Below are 21,553 nucleotides of genomic sequence, written 5' to 3'. Positions count from 1 at the left end.
CCTATCAAGTTAATAGGCATCTTTGCAGCCAAGCATCCCACATACAAAGTCACTTTATAGCACTCAGGTTTCTACAAAAAGGAGGTTCAGTGCACAACTATAGAGGGGATGGTGTTTTGTTTATTTAAAGAAGGCAAGATTCACAGGCCAGGAAAGCTCAAAAAGTGGTGTTGTGCATGCCTTTAAAAATTGTTAAGTCCTATAATATTTAATATGCAAAAGGGTATCCCACTGTTGGTTATTTTGGTGTGTCAATTTTGTGGAAGTGAGGAACTTTCACAACAAAGTATTAACTTGATTAAGTTGTTTTTGAAACAAGAAAACTGATGCTAATCTCATGTCAAATTACTTAACGCCAACTAGCATTTATATAGCACTTCTGAGAATATTCAAAATGTAACATCTCCGACAATCCCGGCACCAACCTTGTAAAGTAGGTCAGTGTTGCTATTCCCTTATGCAATTTTTATTTTTTTATTTATGTATTTATTTTACTGAGAGAGGCTGTATAGTTTAAAAGAACATCAAACAACTTATAAACTGAAACATTGTAGAACCGTCTTACTGGATCTAACCAGGATAATCATTCATTTTGGGTAAGTTCAAATAGTCTATGGAAGTACACAAATGGAGATTAGTACCATTCTCAGCTACTTTGCTAATAAAGGTTTTGCTGCTGTTCACACTAGAGGAACACAGTATATCAAATTTTAAAATGTTCATAATGTAATAAGAAAGTGTCTCACTCAGATTTATGATTTAATTGTAATTCTCCCCTATACACTTAGCAAGTAAACCACTGCCAAAGTAACACTGGCGATCTTAGGACCTGCCTCTGTGGTTTATATATAAAGGGTTTACAATTTTACTACTTAAGAGCTGGTCCTATGGAGGTGTTACCTCACCATTTATATTTTCTTCAACACTTATGATATTGCTATCACACTCTTAAAATAAGAAAATCTACCATGAACCAGAACAAGCTTAAAGTTAGCCCCCCCCCGAACCAAAAAGAAAAAAAGAAAAAGAAAAAAAGCATATCCCCTAAGATTCACATCATTCTTTTTTGCTGTACGATTCAATTTGGGGGTGGAGAGAGAGAATCTGGAGTGATTAGGTGCTACAAAGTATTGGGTATTTGAAATCATGTATTTTGTAAGATATCTAAAGGCTCATACTTAATGACTGAAGCTATAAACATGCTGATTTAAAAAAAATAAAATAAAAACAAAGTTATGTCTTTGACTTTGTGATTTATTAACTTGTTATTTTGAAGATTACACATTGTGCAAAGAATGGATTTATGGGTGCATTTAATGAGGCAAGTAGAAGGTACAGCAAACATGAAAAGACTGTTCTGAATTGTCGTGTGTGAGCTATTTGATATTTCTGACACAGTACAAAAGGCGGCTTCTCTGTAGATTGATCACGGTTCGGTTAACATCACTGAATATCTAATACCTCCAACTCAATTAATTCTCACCTGATTAAGATCAGACTGATATTCAAACTAAATCATCTCTCCAGTCAAGTAGAAATCAATATTTCTTATTTTACTTTTAAATTATAGCAACAAATAAAATATACACATTGCCGTGTGCCAGGAGTGGCTTTTCCCAGCTTGGCCCACTATGGCATGCATAACAGAGCTGATTAAAGAATTATTCTAATTTGAGCAAGGACATATAGAAAAAAACAAGATTAAATCCGAATATGGCGAGATGGAAAGAAGTAATTATAGGGCAAGCAGAAGATTGACACAGCATAAACTCTTATTCTCTAAAAATTTACCTCATTTGCCAGATCTGAACATCCATTTGCCTTCGCGTTCATGCCTGCCATACTATGTTCATAATCCCATATTAAATAATGTTCCTCTAGCCTACCTCCAACAAAGTCCCTACAACAAACCCAGCACATCTTCCTTAACAGAACCATTTCAGAAATTGGCACGTGTGGGAAACTCTAGAGGGACAGGAGAAAGAAAGACCAAGAGCCTACTAAAAATCAAATTCTGCTCAAATTTAACAGGTCTCTTTCTCTGCCAGCCCTGCAATCTAACCTTACTCCACAACGCAGCCACTTTATTTCCTTCTGGTAAACTGGGGTATTCTGAGCTATAGGCTCTTGTAGACCAATCCTACATATGCTACCACTCCAGCAAATACAGTGGTACCTTGGTTCTCAAATGCCTTGGTACTCAAACAACTCTGAGCCCAAACACTACAAACCCGGAAGTAGGTGTTCTGGTTTGCGAACTTTTTTCAGAAGCCGAACATGCTCCTTTTTGAGTGTTATGCTTCCGTTTTGAGTGCCACACTTCCGTTTTGAGAGTTACGCTGAGGTCTGTCTGTTTTTGTTAGTTATTTTGCATTTTTGTTTTGCGCCTTTTTTCTTTTGTTTTTGTGACTGTGTGGAACCCAGTTCAGCTACTGATTGAGTGAGTGAGTGAGTGAGTGAGTGACTGCAGTACATTGTTTATTGCTTTCATTTTACGGATCAATGATCTTGTTAAGATAGTAAAATTCATGTTAAATTGCTGTTTTAGGGGTTGTTTTTAAAGGTCTGGAACAGATTAATCCATTTTGCATTACTTTCTGTGGGAAAGGGCGCCTTGGTTTTGGAACGGACTTCCGGAACGGATTTAGTTTGAGAACCAAGGTACCACTGTACCAGCTTGCGGCACTAGAGCAGCAGCTGAAATTAAACGGCACAGTACTAGGGCAGGAGTACCCAGGATGATGTTCTCCAGAGGTTATGGACTACTCATCATTCCTCACCACAAGCCATGCGCAGCAAGGTTGGGGGTTGGGGAAAACTCACAAGCACACCATCCTCAGTGACTTTCAGCTAACACATACAAGCAGAGTTACGACAACACAAAGAGAACAATAGGGGAACTAGAAAAAGGGATGGTTCCGAATCTTCAGTTTCTTTTTGAACTGTCAGAAGTGCACATGTTCATTATTACATAATATTTGCAGTGAACACCCCATTTTGTGACCTTGTTTTGATTTTTAAAACAATCTTTTAATTATTGCACGGATGCTTTGCCACAAAAGACAAGCAAAGTGTTATGGTAGTATAGTGTTACAGCACCAGAATCAATTATTATAGTATTATATTGTTATAACACTATCTTTTCTGGCTTCTTTGTTTTAATGAAAGCGTTGTAGTAATAATTAAAGGCAGATTCAAAAGAAACAAATGGGGCGGTCGTTTAGTGAATGTGTGCTAAGTTTCTTTCTCTTTTTTGATATTTTTCCATTTTTTAACAGTGTTGTTTACATTTAAATCATTTTCAATTTTTTACACATATGGAATATGGGATTACTTGAATCCCTGGGCTCCCCCCCCCCCGGGTTTCCAATATTTGTCTAGTCTTTCTACTGCATCTAATTACATTTTTCAAATTGTTTTAGGTCCACTTTTAAATTTAACCTTATTACATTATAAGTGCTATAACAATCCTGCTAACATTTTAAAATATCCACAGTGATTTTTAGGGTACTCTATAAATTTCCCCCACTTTTTATTAAATTTCTTATCATCTTGGTGTCTGATCCTCACGGTCATTTTTGCCAATTCGGCATAGTCCATCATCTTGGTTATCCATTCTTCTTTGTGTGTGCTAAGATTCAACTAGCCCAAGTCACAGCAGCTATGTCATGCCCACTGGTGTGGACAAAATGCAGTGGGGTGCATATATAGCAAAATGCAATACAGTGGTACCTCGGGTTAAGTACTTAATTCGTTCCAGAGGTCTGTTCTTAACCTGAAACTGTTCTTAACCTGAAGCACCACTTTAGCTAATGGGGCCTCCTGCTGCCGCCGCACCACCGGAGGACGATTTCTGTTCTCATCCTGAAGCAAAGTTCTTAACCCGAGGTACTATTTCTGGGTTAGCGGAGTCTGTAACCTGAAGTGTATGTAACCTGAAGCGTATGTAACCCGAGGTACCACTGTACTCTCAATAGTATAGAAAGTCAATTCCAATTCTAGCTTGCAACAGAATAATAATAACAACTGGGTAGTTCTAAAAGTGACCAATATGGAAGCAGCAGCCTTGGCCAAATCCATCTTGTCGCGCTCATGAAATTCTTCTCATGGAATTCAAAGCAATTTCTGAGAGGAGAGACAGTTCATGTTGAGCTAAAGTCGCAGGACACCCAGAACACACCAAGTTCCCCAAGAACAACCTTTCCAGTTTCCCAAACTGTTTTTAGAATGACCTGGAGGAGAGCCAAGAAGTTGTTCACTAAACCAGAGACGACCTGCCTTCCCAGAAATGGAACTAAATTTAGTCCTGGCCTAGAAAGACGAGTGCTGGGCAAAGGAGTTAATTGGAACTTTAAAAGCAGCCTTGGCAAGGCAAAAGGCCGGTAGTAAAATTAATGAAAAAGTAATAATGAAAACAAAAGCAATACCCAGGAAGCAACAAGCCTTTGACACAGAACTATCTGCAAAAACAAAGACCAAGTGAGTCTGTGTCCTTTCTCTGCAGATCTTTGGGGGTGGCGCATTTTCAGAAGACCTGCTTATTTGAGAATTAATCCCAATTTGTTGACAGAAAAGTTAGCTAGATTCAACTGCAATGGTAAAAACACAGCTTTTCCAGTCCATTTCACAGGAGTGCCCTGGTAAAGCCAGGGCAGTCCCTTTATGCAGGTATGACATTAACACCTGGCAAATTCGGGTAAGCTCCTACACCATGAAACACTTCTTAGAGGACTAAGGATATGGAGGGGATCCTACTAAAAGGTGGCCCCCAGCTGCGGGTTTCCTGCTCTCTTTTCAATGCAAAATGCTTCAGAAAGAGCAGACTCCTGGCATTTCACACCATTTTATCTTCTAAGGGAACTGCATTTGCTAGTCATCTCTCACTAGCTTCAAGCCCCTTCCTCATTTACACACAAAGCCTGCGCACTGATCTCAGAAAAGTGAACAGCAGGTAGCAAAGAATCCATTTCTCCTTCCTGCTTCAAATCGAGACTAGTCCATTCAGCTAGATATGCATTGTTTGGGGTGCCTCTGGGGTAGGCCCTAAAGAAGTGTCAGACAGAGGGACAAGCCAAACAAGCAAAAAAGATTGCAGGGAAAGCAACATTGACTCAAGGAGAAATTTCAACTGAAATATGAGATCACAGACCCAGGGCCCGTAGATTAATTGTGTGCGGGTGACTGGCGCTGTCAAGCATCTGACAGCACCAAGTATCCTTCTCCAAGAGGCACGTCTGCAGATCTAATCCAGGTTAATGAGCAACACCAACTCTGAAACTAAAAATATAATGGAGATCAATCTGAATGCTTGAGATAAGCATTTACAACCGCAACCCTCGTTGAAGAAACAGAAGAGTATAACATGATACTGTGCTGTGGATTCAGAACACGCAACAGCAAGCAAAAGGCAGCAGGAGCAGAGACAGATTGGAGAAAGACGTAGCAAAATAATGAGCAATATTTAGTTATTAAATTTCTATACAGCCCTTCATTTGAAGATCACAGGGCATTCTACATTATAAAAACACTAAAATACATACCATAACAACAAACAAAAACACCCCCCCCCAGTTTAAAAGGCCATACATAATGTTTTTGCCTGGCGCCTAAAGTTATGCAATGAAGGTGTCAGGCGAGCCTCCATGGGGAGAGCACTGTACAAGCTGGGAGCCACTGCAGAAAAGGCCCATTGATAAGAAATGAGAAGTTGAGAAGAAATAATAAGGACACATTTTCCCTGTTTCTCTCCCAATAGAGGTCACCATATAGGGTGACCAAAGCAGTTTCTGTGCCTAACTGGGTCTAAATCCTGATTGAAATGGATCTGGAAAATCAGTTTCCTCCAAGAGCACCTGGATCTGGTCCGCAACCACCCACTCGAGGACGTTGCTCAAGAAGGGGAGTTTGGCAACTGGCTGGCAATTACCGTATTTTTTGCTCTATAAGACTCACTTTTTCCCTCCTAAAAAGTAAGGGGGAATGTGCGTGCGTCTTATGGAGCGAATTTAGGCTGTGCAGCTATCCCAGAAGCCAGAACAGCAAGAGGGATTGCTGCTTTCAATGCGCAGCGATCCCTCTTGCTGTTCTGGCTTCTGAGATTCAGAATATTTTTTTTCTTGTTTTCCTCCTCCAAAAACTAGGTGCGTCTTATGGTCTGGTGCGTCTTATAGAGTGAAAAATACGGTACTTACAATTTTCCAAATTCCAGGAGAGTTTTCTGAGGAGTGGTTTTACCATTGCCTCCTTCCAGCAGGCAGGGATCACACCTTCTCACAAGGAGACATTATTCACCTGCCTAACCCAGCCAAGCTGCCCCCTCCCTGCTAGTTTCTTGCTGTGCCTCTTATAATACCTGTATAATGTGTATGTGAACAAAAAGTGTTCTTTTAGACTACAGTCATACCTTGGTTTTCAAACGCCTTGTGAGTTGAACATTTTGGCTCCCGAACACCGCAAACCTGGAAGTGAGTGTTTCAGTTTGCAAACGTTATTTTGGAACCCAAATGTCCGACGGGGCTTCCGCGGCTTCTGGTTGGCTGCAGGAGCTTCCTACAGCCAATCAAAAGCCGCATGTTGGTTTCCAAATGTTTTGGAAGTCGAACGGACTTTGTCTTCCATTTGACTTCCAAGGTACGAATGTATTTGTCTCGTGGCCACCTTTGTCCCACACACTGGAAGTTGGAGACATTTCTGACAACCAAAGGGACCACAACACAGTTTGAAAGTTACTGAAGATACTGAAATCCCTCAGAAAATGTCTTAAAACCAACTGTTTTTTGGCACCACAATATTAGACCTATGAGAGCTGGTTTAGTCTAGTGTTGTGGCTAAGTGCTGAGGAAAAATACCCTCATTTAATCCTCGCGTCAGCTAAGAACTGACTACAAGTGGCCTCTTCAAAATTACTAACATAAACAAAGTTGCCACATTCCGATGCATTTAGCCCTCCAATGTTTTTAGAGAATGTGTGAACATGCCCTTTTCCCTCGTGCCCTCCTTTTTAGTAGGCTAAACAAGCCCACTGGGGATATCATTCTCCAAAAACACTCATTTTATAGACTTTTCCTTCCTCACGTCCCAACACCTGTAAAAATGAAGCAGGCTTTGTCAAGAAAGAGGTCTATATTTTGTGACAAACATACCTTTTTCGCCTATTAGGCTGGTCCCTTTCAAGAGCACCAGTAGATTAGTTTCCTGTTTCCATAGTAAGAATTCTTGACCAGGGTCTGGAAGAGGCAGAACTAGAACACACACAAAGTTCCCCTACAGCTATCTCCCATCAGTGCTTAATGCTACGTTAACCTGTGTCAAACTCCAACACGGCAACATAGCCTCAGTCTCTGTTTTCCCATATCCTGTAGGATCAAGTGCCCTACAGTTGGGCAACAGCAGGTGTGATATAGAATATAAAACGGAGACAGTTTGTAGCACTAAGCCTTCTAGCTGCAGCCTAAATTGGTCTTCAAAAGGCTTAGTGTCCGTATGCAAGGCAGGGGAAAAAAACCTATGAGATTCTTGGTGGTGAACACACCTCTTTCCACCACCAGATGGGGATAAAGCAGATTATATTTAACCGATGCCTTTAAATTAGTTTATCTGTACAGAGGCTTTTGTAATCCAAACTCACGCTACAGCCACCACTCTGAGGCATATAACTCCATGTTTCACTAACATCTCCTACTACTTTTAATGAGAGAAGGTTTTCTTTTCAATGGAAAAGGTGGAAGACAGAGCTTCTTCTACCATTTAGTTGAAACAGAAGAAGTTCTGCACCTATTATTATTATTATTAATTAAATTTGTATACAGTGGTGCCTCGCAAGACGAAATTAATCCATTCCGTGAGGCTCTTCGTATAGCTGTTTTTTCGTCTTGCAAAGCAAGCCCATTGACAGCTTAGCGGATTAGCGCTATTAGTGGATCAGCTGATAAGCGGCTTATTAGCGGATCAGCTGATAAGCGGCTTAGGGCTTAGGAAAAGGGGGGGGGGGAAGGAAAAAAACCCCGCAGGAACTCGCAAGACATTTTCGTCTTGCGAAGCAAGCCCATAGGGAAATTCGTTTTGTGAAGCGCCTCCAAAACGGAAAACCCTTTCGTCTAGCGGGTTTTCCGTCTTGTGAGGCGTTCGTCTTGCGGGGCACCACTGTACTGCCGTTCATCCACAGACCTCAGGGCAGTTCACAACATAATACTACAATATAAAAAACACAAAATACACAATAAGAACAAAAACAAACCAATAACCCACAAGACATTTAAAAGGACATCGGATGCCAAAGAAAGGCCTGGTTGAAGAGGAACGTTTTCGCTTGGTGCCTAAAGATATGTAATTAATGCACCAGGCAAGCCTCTCTGGGGGAAACACTCCACAAATGGGGAGCCACTTCAGAAAAACCCCAATCCTGTATTGCTACCCCCCAGAGCTCTCGTGGAGGAGGCACATGAAGAATGATGATATCAGGGTCAGGGCGGCTTCATATGGAGAGAGGCAGTCCTTAGCCGTTTATAGGTCAAAACCAGTATTGGGATTAAAAAGAAATCTTCAACCACATGTTTTTCTACACTAATGAAGCATCACACTTAAAAAGATGAGGAAATAAGCATAAAAACACATTTATTAATTCCTTCCCATAAAATATCTGAAAGTAACTGCACAATAAAAACAGCCACACAATTTCATATATTAAACACCATCTCTAGGCCAATGAAGATACAGTCTGGGATGTATCTTTCCACTTGCTAAAAAAAGGAAGACAATGGAAATGATGCCTGAGACGTACATGAAATGTACATGAGCCCATCAGGTGAAGAGCACATTATAAATACTTGAAAGATACTACACTACACTTGATCTTAGCCAAAAGGCACTTCCAAACTAGCATGAATATTGATAAAATCAAGAGTATTTCCAGGTTGTCAAAATAAAATGCCTCCTAACACAGCTAAATGTGTGTCCATTTTATTTTATATAAATCTTATCTCCTTAAACTGTGACTGTTATCTCTCTCTCTCTCTCTCCCTTTTAAAAAAATACAAATGAACAATGTATGTTCCACTGTACTGCTATATGAAAACCTCTAGAGGGCAACTAAGTTTCAGAGTAGGCTTAAACAATCAGTTCCTTAATTATTTTAAAAAGACCCCCCCAATGTCTTTAATTTCACCAATGCTTTATTTCCAAGTCTACATGTAATTATTTGGGGGGGAAAGCCCAAATGAACTCAATAGGACTTACTTCTGAGTAGACATGTATAGGCTTGAGAAGTCAACTGCCTAAAATCATTACGGGGTGAACAATTTTAAAATAGGAAAAAATGTTGGAATGAAAGAGAAGTAGTCAAAACTAGTGATTGAGACAGAGTGACTATTTTTTGGCATGGAATTTATGAAATAGCTTCCATTACAGAAAATGGTGGAAGATCTGTATATTGATCAGACTATTTCCCTCAAAGTCACCTAATTTGTACAGTACAAATTAAGCAACCAACACTCTTCCCGTTTTTATTTTTATTTTAAAAAATACATTTTTTAGGTGTTGGAAATGACACAATGAAGCAAATGTTTAGCAAGCTAAATACAAGTGGTATTTTTCAAATAACTGGTGCAAGACTTTAAAAAAGGACATTTTCTTTTTGCACTATTTGCCTTTCAGGCTATTAAGTTATTACTGCAAACTATTTTTTGGTGCTGGTAAGACCATATTAGTTCACCATTAGAAAGCTGAGTCAACAGCAGCAATTGTAGACGTTCCAGATATCATTGGGATGCATAAACTGACGAATAAAGTGTGATGAAGGAATGACTCTGAAGTTTCTGTGCAACTAACTGCAAAACGCACTCCGTTTATTCTGTGCTGGAATGCCCAATGTAATAATGTTAAGACTGAAAAACGCATGGAAATATTTTTTAAAACATTTTTTTAAGGAACAAATCTTAGAATACCATACAAAGATTAAATGAAGTATAGGGCTTAGTTACATGACACTCCATAGATTTCAATAAAGAAACCTACTTTGTCAGTGAGTAGCAGCTGATTTAGGCAGGAAGCCATATGGACTGACAAAAAGTGCTGCCAATTTACTGACTATTTTTTCCTTTTCAGTTGCTCAGCAAAATCTAGTTCTAAAAATGCAGTTCTAAAAGCTGGCTAAACAGAAGTATTTTCCATTTGACAAAAAGCTGATTAGCACCACTTTAAATATTAGGAATTCGAATACATGTAGAAAAACTACTGCTATGCTAGGCTGCATCAAGAAAAGTGTAGTTTCCAGATCCAGGGAAGTAACAGTGCCACTCTATTCTGCCTTGGTCAAATCACACCTGAAATACTATGTCCAGTTATGGGAGCCGCAATTTAAGGACATTGACAAGCTGGAACATGTTCAGTGGAGAGTGACCAAGATGATCAAGGGTCTGGAAACCAAGCCTTATGAGGAACAGTCGAAGGAGTTTGGTTTAGCCTGGAAAAGAGGAGACCGAGAGGAGATAGGATAGCCACCTTCAAATATCTAAAGGGCTGCCACATGGAAGATGGAGCAAGCTTGTTTTCTCCTGCTCTAGATGGGAGGATGATTAACAAAATCAATACTCCTGGCAAACTGGGAATATTCCCTCACTCACCCAACTTTAGGATAGTCCACCATTCTTCAGCAGTTTCTTTTTCTTTGAGGAAAAATAAGTGGTTCACGTACATGTAAACTAAGCTTTAATAACACTGTAACAAAATAACGTAATGAGAGAAACTAAATACAGCAAAATGAAACTCAATGCAATAACATGAGGCAAGTCTTGGTCCCTCTTAACTGGCATTCTTAACTGAACACACTGAAGGGAGGGGCATAGCACACAAGCCCCACCCACCAGATACCAAAAATTCTACTGATCAAATGAGGCCCCAGTGTTTTTCTTACACTAGAGCAGGCATAGGCAAACTCTGCCCCTCCAGATGTTTTGAGACTACAATTCCCATCATCCCTAGCTAACAGGACCATTGGTCAGGGATGATGGGAATTGTAGTCTCAAAACATCTGGAGGGCCGGAGTTTGCCTATATGTGCACTAGAGGCTAGGACTAAAACCAATGGCTTCAAGTTACAAGAAAGCAGATTCTGAGGTAGAACTTTCTGACAGTAAGAGCTGCTGGGACAGTGGAACAGACTCCCTTGCAAACTGGTGGGCTCTCCTTCCTTGGAGGTTTCTAAGCAGAGGTTGGATGTCGATCTGTCATGGATGCTTTACTTGACATTGCTGCATTGCAGAGGGTTGAGAGGAACCCCTCTCAACACTACAATTCTATGCTTCTTGTTTACTCTTACAAGCAACTACAATTAGATTGGCATGGGGATCTCTGGAGCCGTTTTATAGGCTAAAACCAGGGACAATGAACTGGCTTTCCAGATGCTGTTGGACTGCAACTTCCATAATGCCTTGCCACTGCTCATGCTTGCTGGAGGCGATAGGAGCTGGAACCCCACAACATCCAGCAGGAGGGGATCCCCCCCCCCGACAAGTTCCCAACCCCTGCTGCCTTACTTAAAACCATGTGCGCAGAGATTCAACAAGATTTATTGAGGAATGTGACCAGTTACCTGGTGGTCCAAGGTCATGTGTTAATGTTAGGTTAACAGTAAGAGCTGTTCGACAGTGGAATTTGCTGCCAAGGAGTGTGGTGGAGTCTCCTTCTTTGGAGGTCTTTAAGCAGAGGCTTGACAACCATATGTCAGGAGTGCTCTGATGGTGTTTCCTGCTTGGCAGGGGGTTGGACTCGATGGCCCTTGTGGTCTCTTCCAACTCTATGATTCTATGAACATGCATGTCCTGTAAACCAATGACCTATACACCATAATTCAAAAGGTACACCGTATTTTTAGCTAGGCTAGGTCTGGCTGAGTGGTTTGCTTCAGGCATGTCAAATCTCATTCTTCTACACCTGCCCCATGTATGCGAGAAAAGAAAAGATTTAAGCATGTTTTGGAGAGGAATAGTGCCATCAGTTATAGTGCAGAGTCTGAGCTTGATAGGCGCATTATTGTTTGCAGTATCTACAGTTATAAGTTAATACTAAAACTTATTTATGTAATTGAAGTGCATTTACAGCTTACAGAAAGGCAGCAAAACCAACCAAGAGTCTTGTGGCACCTTAAAGGCTAACAGATTTTATTACAGCAAACTTTCATGAACCACGGTACAAATTCATCCAATCTTAAGGTGCTGCAGAACTTTGTTGGTTAAAAACTCAGAATTTTGCAATTTAGAAAGTGTGATTTTTTTTAATTCTGAAGGCACATAGTCTAATAGCACAGTCCAATGTCCGCAAAGAATTAAAATTCAATGTGGCTTACGCCCAGGTAGGTGGGGTTAGGAGGGCTGCTTAAACTGTTGACAACTGAAGAGAAATAATGGTTCCTTTATTAGGTCCACTGACATCATTTGTTGGAAAGCCATTCAATTGACTGGTAGCTTTGAATGCAAAACGAGGATTACTTAAATGGGTAGCTCTTTTGATCAAAAGCAGAAGCAGTTTTCCAACACTAAAGTAAATAATTTCCATGAAAAGATGCATCAGATTCAACAGTAGAAAAACAACCTATTTCTAGTGTGAAAGTAACCTTAGGGCAGTGTTAATAATTTATACTCTATATAAATATTTACACATATGTACAGAAAACATAGTAGGACCTTCCTGGTGAAATTTATTTATGTACAAACACAGAGATAACTGCATTAGTCCACAATGTAGAATGAAACAAGGGGGGGGGGGGCGGGACTGAAGCAGCTTCTGTAGATTTCTTTAATGTTAGGCATATGTAGCAGTTATAAAGCAGATTTCTTGACTGTAAAGCATTTGTCATTGCCAAAACAAGAGAAAGAAGCCCCCCTTTTCTCTTATTTTCATATTACTGTTGCAAGCATTCATCAACAATACGCATTCATATGCAGCTATCCTAGCAACATGTCACTGCTATATTATTTTTAGAGTGTCGAAGTGACATATGCCACAGTATTTGCAGATATTTCTATTCTCACTTAGAAGTGCAATATTAATTGCTCTGAAACAAAACCAAGTAAAATCCTCAAACCACCACCAATGACAGACTAACTAGTGTAAACAAGTAACCGAGTGATACATTTGGGGAGGCAGGGAGAGGACGAACAAGGGAGAGACTGGGGAATCAGCAGATGCTGCCTCCATGTTCCAAATGCTTTCTTTGACCAGATTTTATGGTTTATGAAGACAACTTAGCGGAAGAGCATGTGCTCTGCATATGTAAAGCCCCAGGTTCAGAACCCTCCAATCTTTAGCGATTTGGGATGAAGTGACAAAAGAAAAAAGAGAATTTGCGTCTCCGCTAGTGAGTAAGCACAAGAGTGAATGCAAGGATTCGTTCATCTCTCTGCAGCAGAAGTCAAAACAGAAAAATCTAGAGATGAAGGGGAAAAGGAGCATAGGATATTTACACACAACTGAATTTTCTTTTCCAGCATGGTAGACCTGAAAGGGTGTTGGACCAGATGATTCTGGTGGTCCCTTCCAACTCTATGATTCTGTGGCAGTAGCTCTGGGCAACTGTAAACTGGGGAGTGGAGAATTGTGATCATGCCACTAACTCCACCCACAACATCTACATTGCGATTATGACATCTGTATAGAGACCAACTGTACACTGCAGTGCCATGCTGCACAAGTCATGAAAGTGAATCCTGCGCAAGCTGGGATCTGCATGTGTGGATACAGAGTATATGAAGGAGTGTAGTGACAAGCACACATAATCACAATTCGCACCCCTACCTACAGACAATTTGTTAAAAGCTACTGCGTTTACACACTGCCAAGTACACACCGACAAAGACAACCTATTACACATAATAGCGAGGGCATCTAAAAGCTACAAAAAGCTAACACAGTACAGTGGTGCCTCGCAAGACGAAATTAATCCGTTCCCGGTTTTTTCGTCTTGCGAAGCAAGTCCATTGACGGCTTAGCGGATTAGCGCTATTAGCGGCTTTTAGCAGCTTAGCGGATAAGCGGCTTAGCGGCTTAGAAATAAGGGGGGGGGAAGGAAAAAAACCCCGCATGTACTTGTGCCAAGACATTTTCGTCTTGCGAAGCAAGCCCATAGGAAATTCGTTTTGCGAAGCACCTCCAAAACGGAAAACCCTTTCGTCTAGCGGGTTTTCCGTCTTGCGAGGCATTCGTCTTGCGGGGCACCACTGTATTTCATGCTGTCTGGAAAGAAGACACAAGCATAATTTAATAAGATCCTCAAATATAGCTATAAAGGTAAAGGGTAAAGGGACCCCTGACCATTAGGTCCAGTCGTGACTGACTCTGGGGTTGCGGCGCTCATCTCGCTTTATTGGCTGAGGGAGCCAGCGTACAGCTTCCGGGTCATGTGGCCAGCATGACTAAGCTGCTTCTGGTGAACCAAAGCAGCGCACGGAAACGCTGTTTACCTTCCCGCCAGAGCGGTACCTATTTATCTACTTGCACTTTGACATGCTTGCGAACTGCTAGGTTGGCAGGAGCAGAGACTGAGCAACGGGAGCTCACCCCATCGCGGGGATTCGAACCGCAGACCTTCTGATCGGCAAGTCCTAGGCTCTGTGGTTTAACCGGCAGCGCCACCCGCGTCCTGAAATGTAGCTATGCTAGCCAATAAATATCATCACTGGACTAAAAAAAAGGTACTGTATTGTGCAAAGTTTTGCAATAAAGAACTGCCAGATACTGCACACCTTAAATGCTTTAAGGGGCAGGGAGAGAGTAGACTGGAGTGATTCTTCAGGCATTCAGAAGCTGTGTGAAGTAATCATGCAACAAAGCAACCAAAGTGATGAGTATGCTTAGGGTTGTAGCCAACCAAGCCCACTGAAATTAATGGACCCAAGTTAGGTAAAGGTAAAGGTACCCCTGCCTGTACGGGCCAGTTGTGTCCGACTCTAGGGTTGTGCGCCCATCTCACTTAAGAGGCCGGGGGCCAGCGCTGTCCGGAGACCCTTCCGGGTCATGTGGCCAGCGTGACGAAGCTGCTCTGGCGAACCGGCACCAGCGCAGCACACGGAAACGCCGTTTACCTTCCCGCTATAAAGCAGTACCTACTTATCTACTTGCACTTAGTGGTGCTTTCGAACTGCTAGGTGGGCAGGAGCTGGGACCGAAAGACGGGAGCTCACCCCGCCGCGGGGATTCGAACCACCGACCATGCGATTGGCAAGCCCTAGGCGCTGAGGTTTTACCCACAGCGCCACCCGCGTCCCATCGGACCCAAGTTAGTCATGTCTATTTATTTCAATAGGTTTACTCTGGGTAGAATGAACTTTGGACAACCTGTAGATTTTCCAGGGTTCCACAACCACAGAAGGCCTGCAGGAGTAGAAGAAGCTCTCTACTTCAGAAGGTCGCCCTCCAACTTAGAGACAGTGACCAAATGGGGAGGACGTGAAGTTGTGTGCTTTTTTTCTCCTTCTTGCACCCCTGCATAATTACTTGATTCTCAACATCTGAAGAGGGCTTGGGAGAGGTCTCCAAGGAGGAAGGAGCGCAACCCGAATGCAGCATCAGAAAAGTATCTCTGAGTCAGTATTTGTTGGAAGTATTTTGGTGCCCCAGGAAGAAGTCAATGTAAATGAGACATTTTAGAGAGAATGTGGAGGAGCTCCGGGAGCAATATCCCCCATTCATCCACCTTCCTTTGAAAGAAGTGCCTTCAATCCTTACGCTTCTCAGCACCCCCCCCCCCGGCTCTTTTAAGCCACTGCTGCTTTATTGAATCAACGTATAGCCCTTAGAGGTCCCGGGCCCTAAGGAAGTCAGATTATCTTCCACCAGGGCCAGGGCCTTCTCAGTGATGGCTCCAACCTGGTGGAATGCTCTGTCCCATGAGACCAGGGCCCTGCAGGATTTAACCTCCTTCTGCAGGGCCTCTAAGACAGAGCTATTCTGCCTGGCTTTCAATTTGAATTTATCCCAATCTTTTATTCCCCTTCCTTCCCTCCCCCTTCCCTTTTATGAAGATTACCCACTCTGGGATCCCACTTAATTCTCCCCGGCCTCCTTGCTGGCCACAATAGGACTAATTTAGCCAGCTAGCCCTGGTGATCATCTAATGTTTATGGGATGGATTTTCCCCTAAATTGATTTTAGAACTTTGATTTTAGAACTTTGAATTTATTGTTATTCACACTTTTTTATGCTGTTTTTTGTTGTATCACAATTAAGTGTTTTAAATTTGTTGTTAGCCACCCTGAGCCCGGTTTTCTGAACCGGGAAGGGCAGGGTATAAATAAAAAAATATTATTATTATATTTTAATGTTTGTTTGTTTCTAATTGAGCTCTCTCTCTTTGCATCACATTCTTAATGGATTTAGCAATATAATTCTACGTATGAAACTCAATTTTCATCCTAAGCATCAATTGAAAGCCCAAGCACCTTAACAGTAAAGTCTTGTGCAAGAACCACAGGCAGTAATCAACATCAGTGAAAGTAAAGAGAAATCAGAGGAAAATACATACTTGGGTCAAAAATAAAGGTTACAAGCTGTGGCACAGGTCTGGGGATTTTAAAACTAGAAACGAAGCGGTGACACTGAACTCTAAAACCTAGATGACACAGTGATGGTGGTCATCGCAGCATGATGACCATTATCTGAGAGGCAAAGATTTTCATCCCTTTTAAAAGCACTCTGAACCTGGCCACCAGTTTTTCTCCATCCACTGAAACACTATGGAGCATCTATGAAGTTCTGATCTTGATTGAAACCCTGCTTTCCTTCTCACCAGGACTAAAACCCATTTATCTCCTAGAAAAATCATAATGGATCAGTGGTGGCTAAACTTGGTCCTCCAGTTATTATGGGACTACAACACCCATCATTCCTAGCTAACAGGGCCGGTGGTCAGGGATGATGGGAAAAGTAGTCCCAAAACAGCTGGAGGGCCGAGTTTGGCCACCACCGGCCTAGATTATATTCCAGAAGTCATCCTAGAAAAGCAGTCTTACATGTCAGTAACTATTTTCCAAAGAGGTTACTGAATAAGAAACAGAGAAGGTTTGAACTTTCCCCCAGCCTTCTTCAGTGTGGAAGAATCTACCAGCATCAGTGTCATCTAAAACACAGAAGCTCTTTGAGAAGTCTCACTGGGGAAATTAAGAAGCTTTTCAATACCTTCTCTCTTAAAGGACACATAATTGTTCTTCTATGGATGTGAGTCTGTCAGTTCTTACAAACCAACCTTATGATTTACCCATGGGACTCAATGAAGACTTACTTTCAAGTAAGCATGCATAGGATGCATGTTGTTTATGGGCCCAAAGAATATTCCTGCTCCTGAACCTAGATACTCATGTTAACACATCACCACACTGCTCGCATATCATTAGAATAGCTAATGATAAAGATGTACTTAATTAGCAAGCTACTGTTTAAGCCTCAGGAGTTGGTTGTATCAGAGTTCTTGCTGCGGATATTAATGCAAATATATTCAGGGAATGTGTCAGGATTAAACACCTCTCAGTTAATGGCGGTGTTTTAACTTGATGGCTTAACTACCTACATTATAATGATTAAGATAGTAATGGCATATTGACCCCAAATTATTCAAGTCTTGGTTAAAGCCCTAGACCAATGTCAATTGTTTAAAGAACCAAAATGAGAGATAATTGAGGAGATACAAGTTAATCTGCCATCATGCTTGCCTTCTTTGGACATTACACTAAAAATCTGGATAATGAGAGAGATGCAATTAAAACTTTATTGAAGGTAATATAAAATTTAAGACAGTGCTGATAGGAATAAGGCAACCTGGCTGAAATTGATATTCATTAGGATACTCCTTATATGAATAGGAAGCATTTGGACTTTGTCGTCTTTAAAAGAGCCCCAGCTGGTTATGGTTGAAGGTTAATGCCTTACCCCATTCTGTTCAATTTTCTGTCCTAATTAGTCATCTAAATCTATAGCTGTGAGCACCAAGTGTCTGTGCTCAAAAGAAACTAATTAATGCTAGCAAATTAGATCAAGTCCAAAGATCCAACAGCCAAACTCTTAAATGCTCCTTGTTAATAGGAAGTGTAGCTGTCAATAACTGCTGTTGGTGGCTATAATGAGGCCTCTTTCTTTCACTGAAAGTGATTTCATTTCTCTTTGTCCTCGCAAAAGCTGTTCCATTCCCTTTAAGGAAGAAAAAAATACATGCAGTTGCGGTGTTAATGTTAGCTGCCTGACCCATTTCTTGCGATCAGCTGGGTTGAAATGACATGGAAAAACCAAACAGGGAAAGTCTTTGCTCAGCCACACCTTTCATTTCAACCAACTTTCCTTGGAATCCCTAATACTGGCCTATGAGTATCTAGGTTTTCTCCATCAATGAACGCAAATATCCAAATGAACCGTAGCGACATATAACTGTTTAATGCAGAAGGCGATATCACCCACAGCATAAGGAATTCTGTCTGAAGTATAGTTTTCACACAGTTTCTCTAGGATGCTTCACACATTACAATACTGTATTGAAGAATGCACACTGAAGCTTTAGCACATACCATTGTCTACTCATAAGATGAGATGTGTTTATATGAGTTTATTTCACTATGCTCCCTGAATTGCATGATGTAATGATAAATGCAGATATGTAGCATGAAGCTACTCTACTGGTAGGTAGTTCAAACGGCTACATGTGAAATATTTAGTGTATAGCCAAACAGGCTGTTAGTTTAACAAGCCAGCTTCATAAACTATGGCTTGAAATTGGTTAGCTTTGAAACTGACCAGAGTCTGTGACAAACCAAGTCCCTAGACAAGAAAACACAACAAAATGAGATTCAGGAAAACTGATACTCATGAAGTGTGTTAATAGCACAAGCCTGAGTCTCACTTCGGCTCATGCCAGTCATGTGCATCCTTCTAAACTATGGAAAATACTGCCTTTCATTTTCATCTCTGCTCTTTAATCCCATACTTTATAAAAACAGAAATAGAATGAAACAAAAGAATAATAGTGACACCACCACTAGTATTTGATTTAAAGCACACTCCAAAAATTAAGAGAGAATAGCATACAATACATTGCTTGGTTCAAAAATCAGTCGAGCATTTTGCAATGCAGTAAGCCAGCAACTTACATGGGGGTTACATTTGGGGGAATTGCATTTAAAGCCAAAATCACATACTAGTCAAAGCACAGTGGGTTCAATGGCAGATGGGATTGCCAATGTATTTTTACCCTGGACACCTGCCCCCTTTCTAAAACTATTTTGCCAACCACATAAAGCTGAATGGGCACAGTTAAATGCAGGTAAACTGTGGCATTACTGTATTGAAGAAATGATAAACCAAAGTAACAGTAAATGTGGAAGTGAATTGTTTTTTTAAAGCAGCTTGCTAATGCACTAGTATCTCAGGCTCTCAAAATATTTATTAATTAAATTTATATCCTTCTAAGGAGCTAAAGGTGGCATACATGGTGCTCTAGGGTCTAAACCACTAAGCCTCTTGGGTTTGCCAATCAGAAGGCTGACAGTTCGAATCCCTGCAAAGGGGTGAGCTCCCGTTGCTCTGTCCCAGCTCCTGCCAACCTAGCAGTTCAAAAGCACAACAGTGCAAGTAGATAAATAGATACTGCTGCGGCAGGAAGGTAAATGGAGTTTACATGCGCTCTGGTTTCCATCATGGTGTCCCATTGCACCAGCAGAGGTGTGGTCATGCTGGCGACATGACCTGGAAAGCTATCTGTGGACAAACGCCAGCTCCCTCAGTCTGAAAGCAAGATGAGCACCCCAACCCCATAGTCGCCTTTGACTGGACATAACTGTCCAGGGGTCCCTTTACCTTTTACCTTTACATGGTGCTCTCCACTTCCCATTCTTTCCCTACAATGACCATACAAGGTAGGCTAGGCTGAGAGATAGTGAGTGGTCCAGTACTATCCAGTGACCCTCATGGTTAAGTAGGGATTTGAACTCAAGCTTTCCCAGTTCCTAGCCCGACACTCTAAACTATATTACTCCGGCTCTCTTAGCACCTCAAGTCCTCGCATCAAACTGTGTTAACGGCACTTTAGATCCCCATGTACTTGTGCCAAGACATTTCCTCTGCCTTAGCCTCTGACACATATTATGTTCAGTTAATAGAACCTGGTCCTTTTTTTTAATTAATAGCGAGTAGAAGTGATGGGCATAAACCTATCCCAGCATGATGCTACTAAGTATTTCACACATTTCCTTATCTGTGTTTCTGATGAGAGGACACAAGACATTTCTAAAGTGTGTTTTTTTTCCAGGTGTCCTTGGGCATTTAAACAGGCAGTGCCAACATCTGCCCAAGGATTTGGAATTGCTCTCCTTTTATGGAGCTTGATGTGTCAGGTGCAAGGGTCATGCTCTGGTGCAGGTGGCCCCTAGAGGGACAGATAAGATCCCAGCTACTAGTGGACTGTTGATTAAGTGTGTATTACTAAAACAATGGTTGACATTGGCCTTACTCTACTTTAGGAAAGCCCGAAGTGGTGTTTCATCCCATCAACTTTACTAAGTATCAATGCTGTCCCTGGGGAGAGGAAGAATGGTGGCATTTGGAAACAGCCTTTGCCAGAATACTTTCCTAATTATAGCTGTTTGGCTTGGCCAAGTATTTGTAACTGTATGGGGTTATTCTGCAATCCATAGATCTATGACTATCACAACTGCACACTTTAAATATTCAGAATACACTTGCTTTTATTAAAATGTGGCCATTTCATCAACAAAGACCTAATAACAATAGAAATAAACTCCCCCTTTGAATCCCATCATGATTTTCTTTTAAACGCCCCCCCCCATGTCAATAACCAATTATTGAGGACAAAACCCAAGTAGAAAATAATGTATATTTTGGGTAACGTAGGGAATGACTGTCCAACATTAGCATTGTTTACCATGTGTGTAAAATGATTCCCAGCATTCAGAGCTCTCTTACACTGTTCCAGAAGAAATCAGGTGACCACAATTTCAAAACTGTCTTCCTAGATTAACTGTCCAGATTTCTAGTTAGCAGGAACCCCAAGCAAAAAAGATTTTTTTTTGTTTTTGTTTTCTCACCTAATTTGCTCTCTCTCTTCTCGTTTTATTTACCCCATCAAATGGAAAATATTACAAGTTAATTTAAGCAAAGGCTGGTCTGAATGAATGCCTAAAAATAATATGGATCAGTACAACCTAAAGCTTCCCCAATATTTTTTTTAATAAGCCAGTCAGTAAAGCATGGCACTTTTAACCTCAGGGTCAAAGGTTTGAGCCCTATCTTGGGAGTCTAGATGAACCTTGTGGTACCTTCCAACTCTATGGTTCTATGTAGGTAAAAAAAGGTAAATGACCCCTGGACGGTTGAATCCAGTCAAAGGCGACTATGAGGTGTGGCACTCATCTTGCTTTTCAGGCTAAGAGAGCTGTGTTTGTCCACAGACAGCTTTCCGGGTCATGTGGCCAACATGACTACACCACTACTGGCGCAAGGAGGAGCATGACGAGTGCCAGAACGCACAGAAATGCCGTTTACCTTCCCACCACAGCAGTACCTAT

General features: G+C 41.3%; 1 protein-coding gene across 2 annotated transcripts in view; it reads right to left on the bottom strand.

Moving 5' to 3' along the window:
• The window catches only part of CMC1 (C-X9-C motif containing 1), a 44,229-nt gene that overhangs the window by 8,443 nt on the left and 14,233 nt on the right, over positions 1–21,553 (bottom strand). The window contains exon 1 of one of the 2 annotated variants that reach the window (XM_079947495.1): positions 10,620–10,744. The exons of the other annotated variant lie outside the window; for it this stretch is intronic. Within the exon in view, the coding sequence (XP_079803621.1) occupies positions 10,620–10,692 (73 nt within the window). The 5' untranslated portion in view covers positions 10,693–10,744. Of the gene's footprint in view, positions 1–10,619; positions 10,745–21,553 lie in introns of those variants that run through there. 2 annotated transcript variants of the gene reach the window in all.

This window comes from Podarcis cretensis (genome assembly GCF_951804945.1).
Source record: "Podarcis cretensis genome assembly, chromosome: 12".
Lineage (NCBI taxonomy): Eukaryota > Metazoa > Chordata > Lepidosauria > Squamata > Lacertidae > Podarcis > Podarcis cretensis.
The sequence above is the reverse complement of the archived record's forward strand: the minus strand, read 5'-3'. Positions and strand labels throughout refer to the sequence as shown.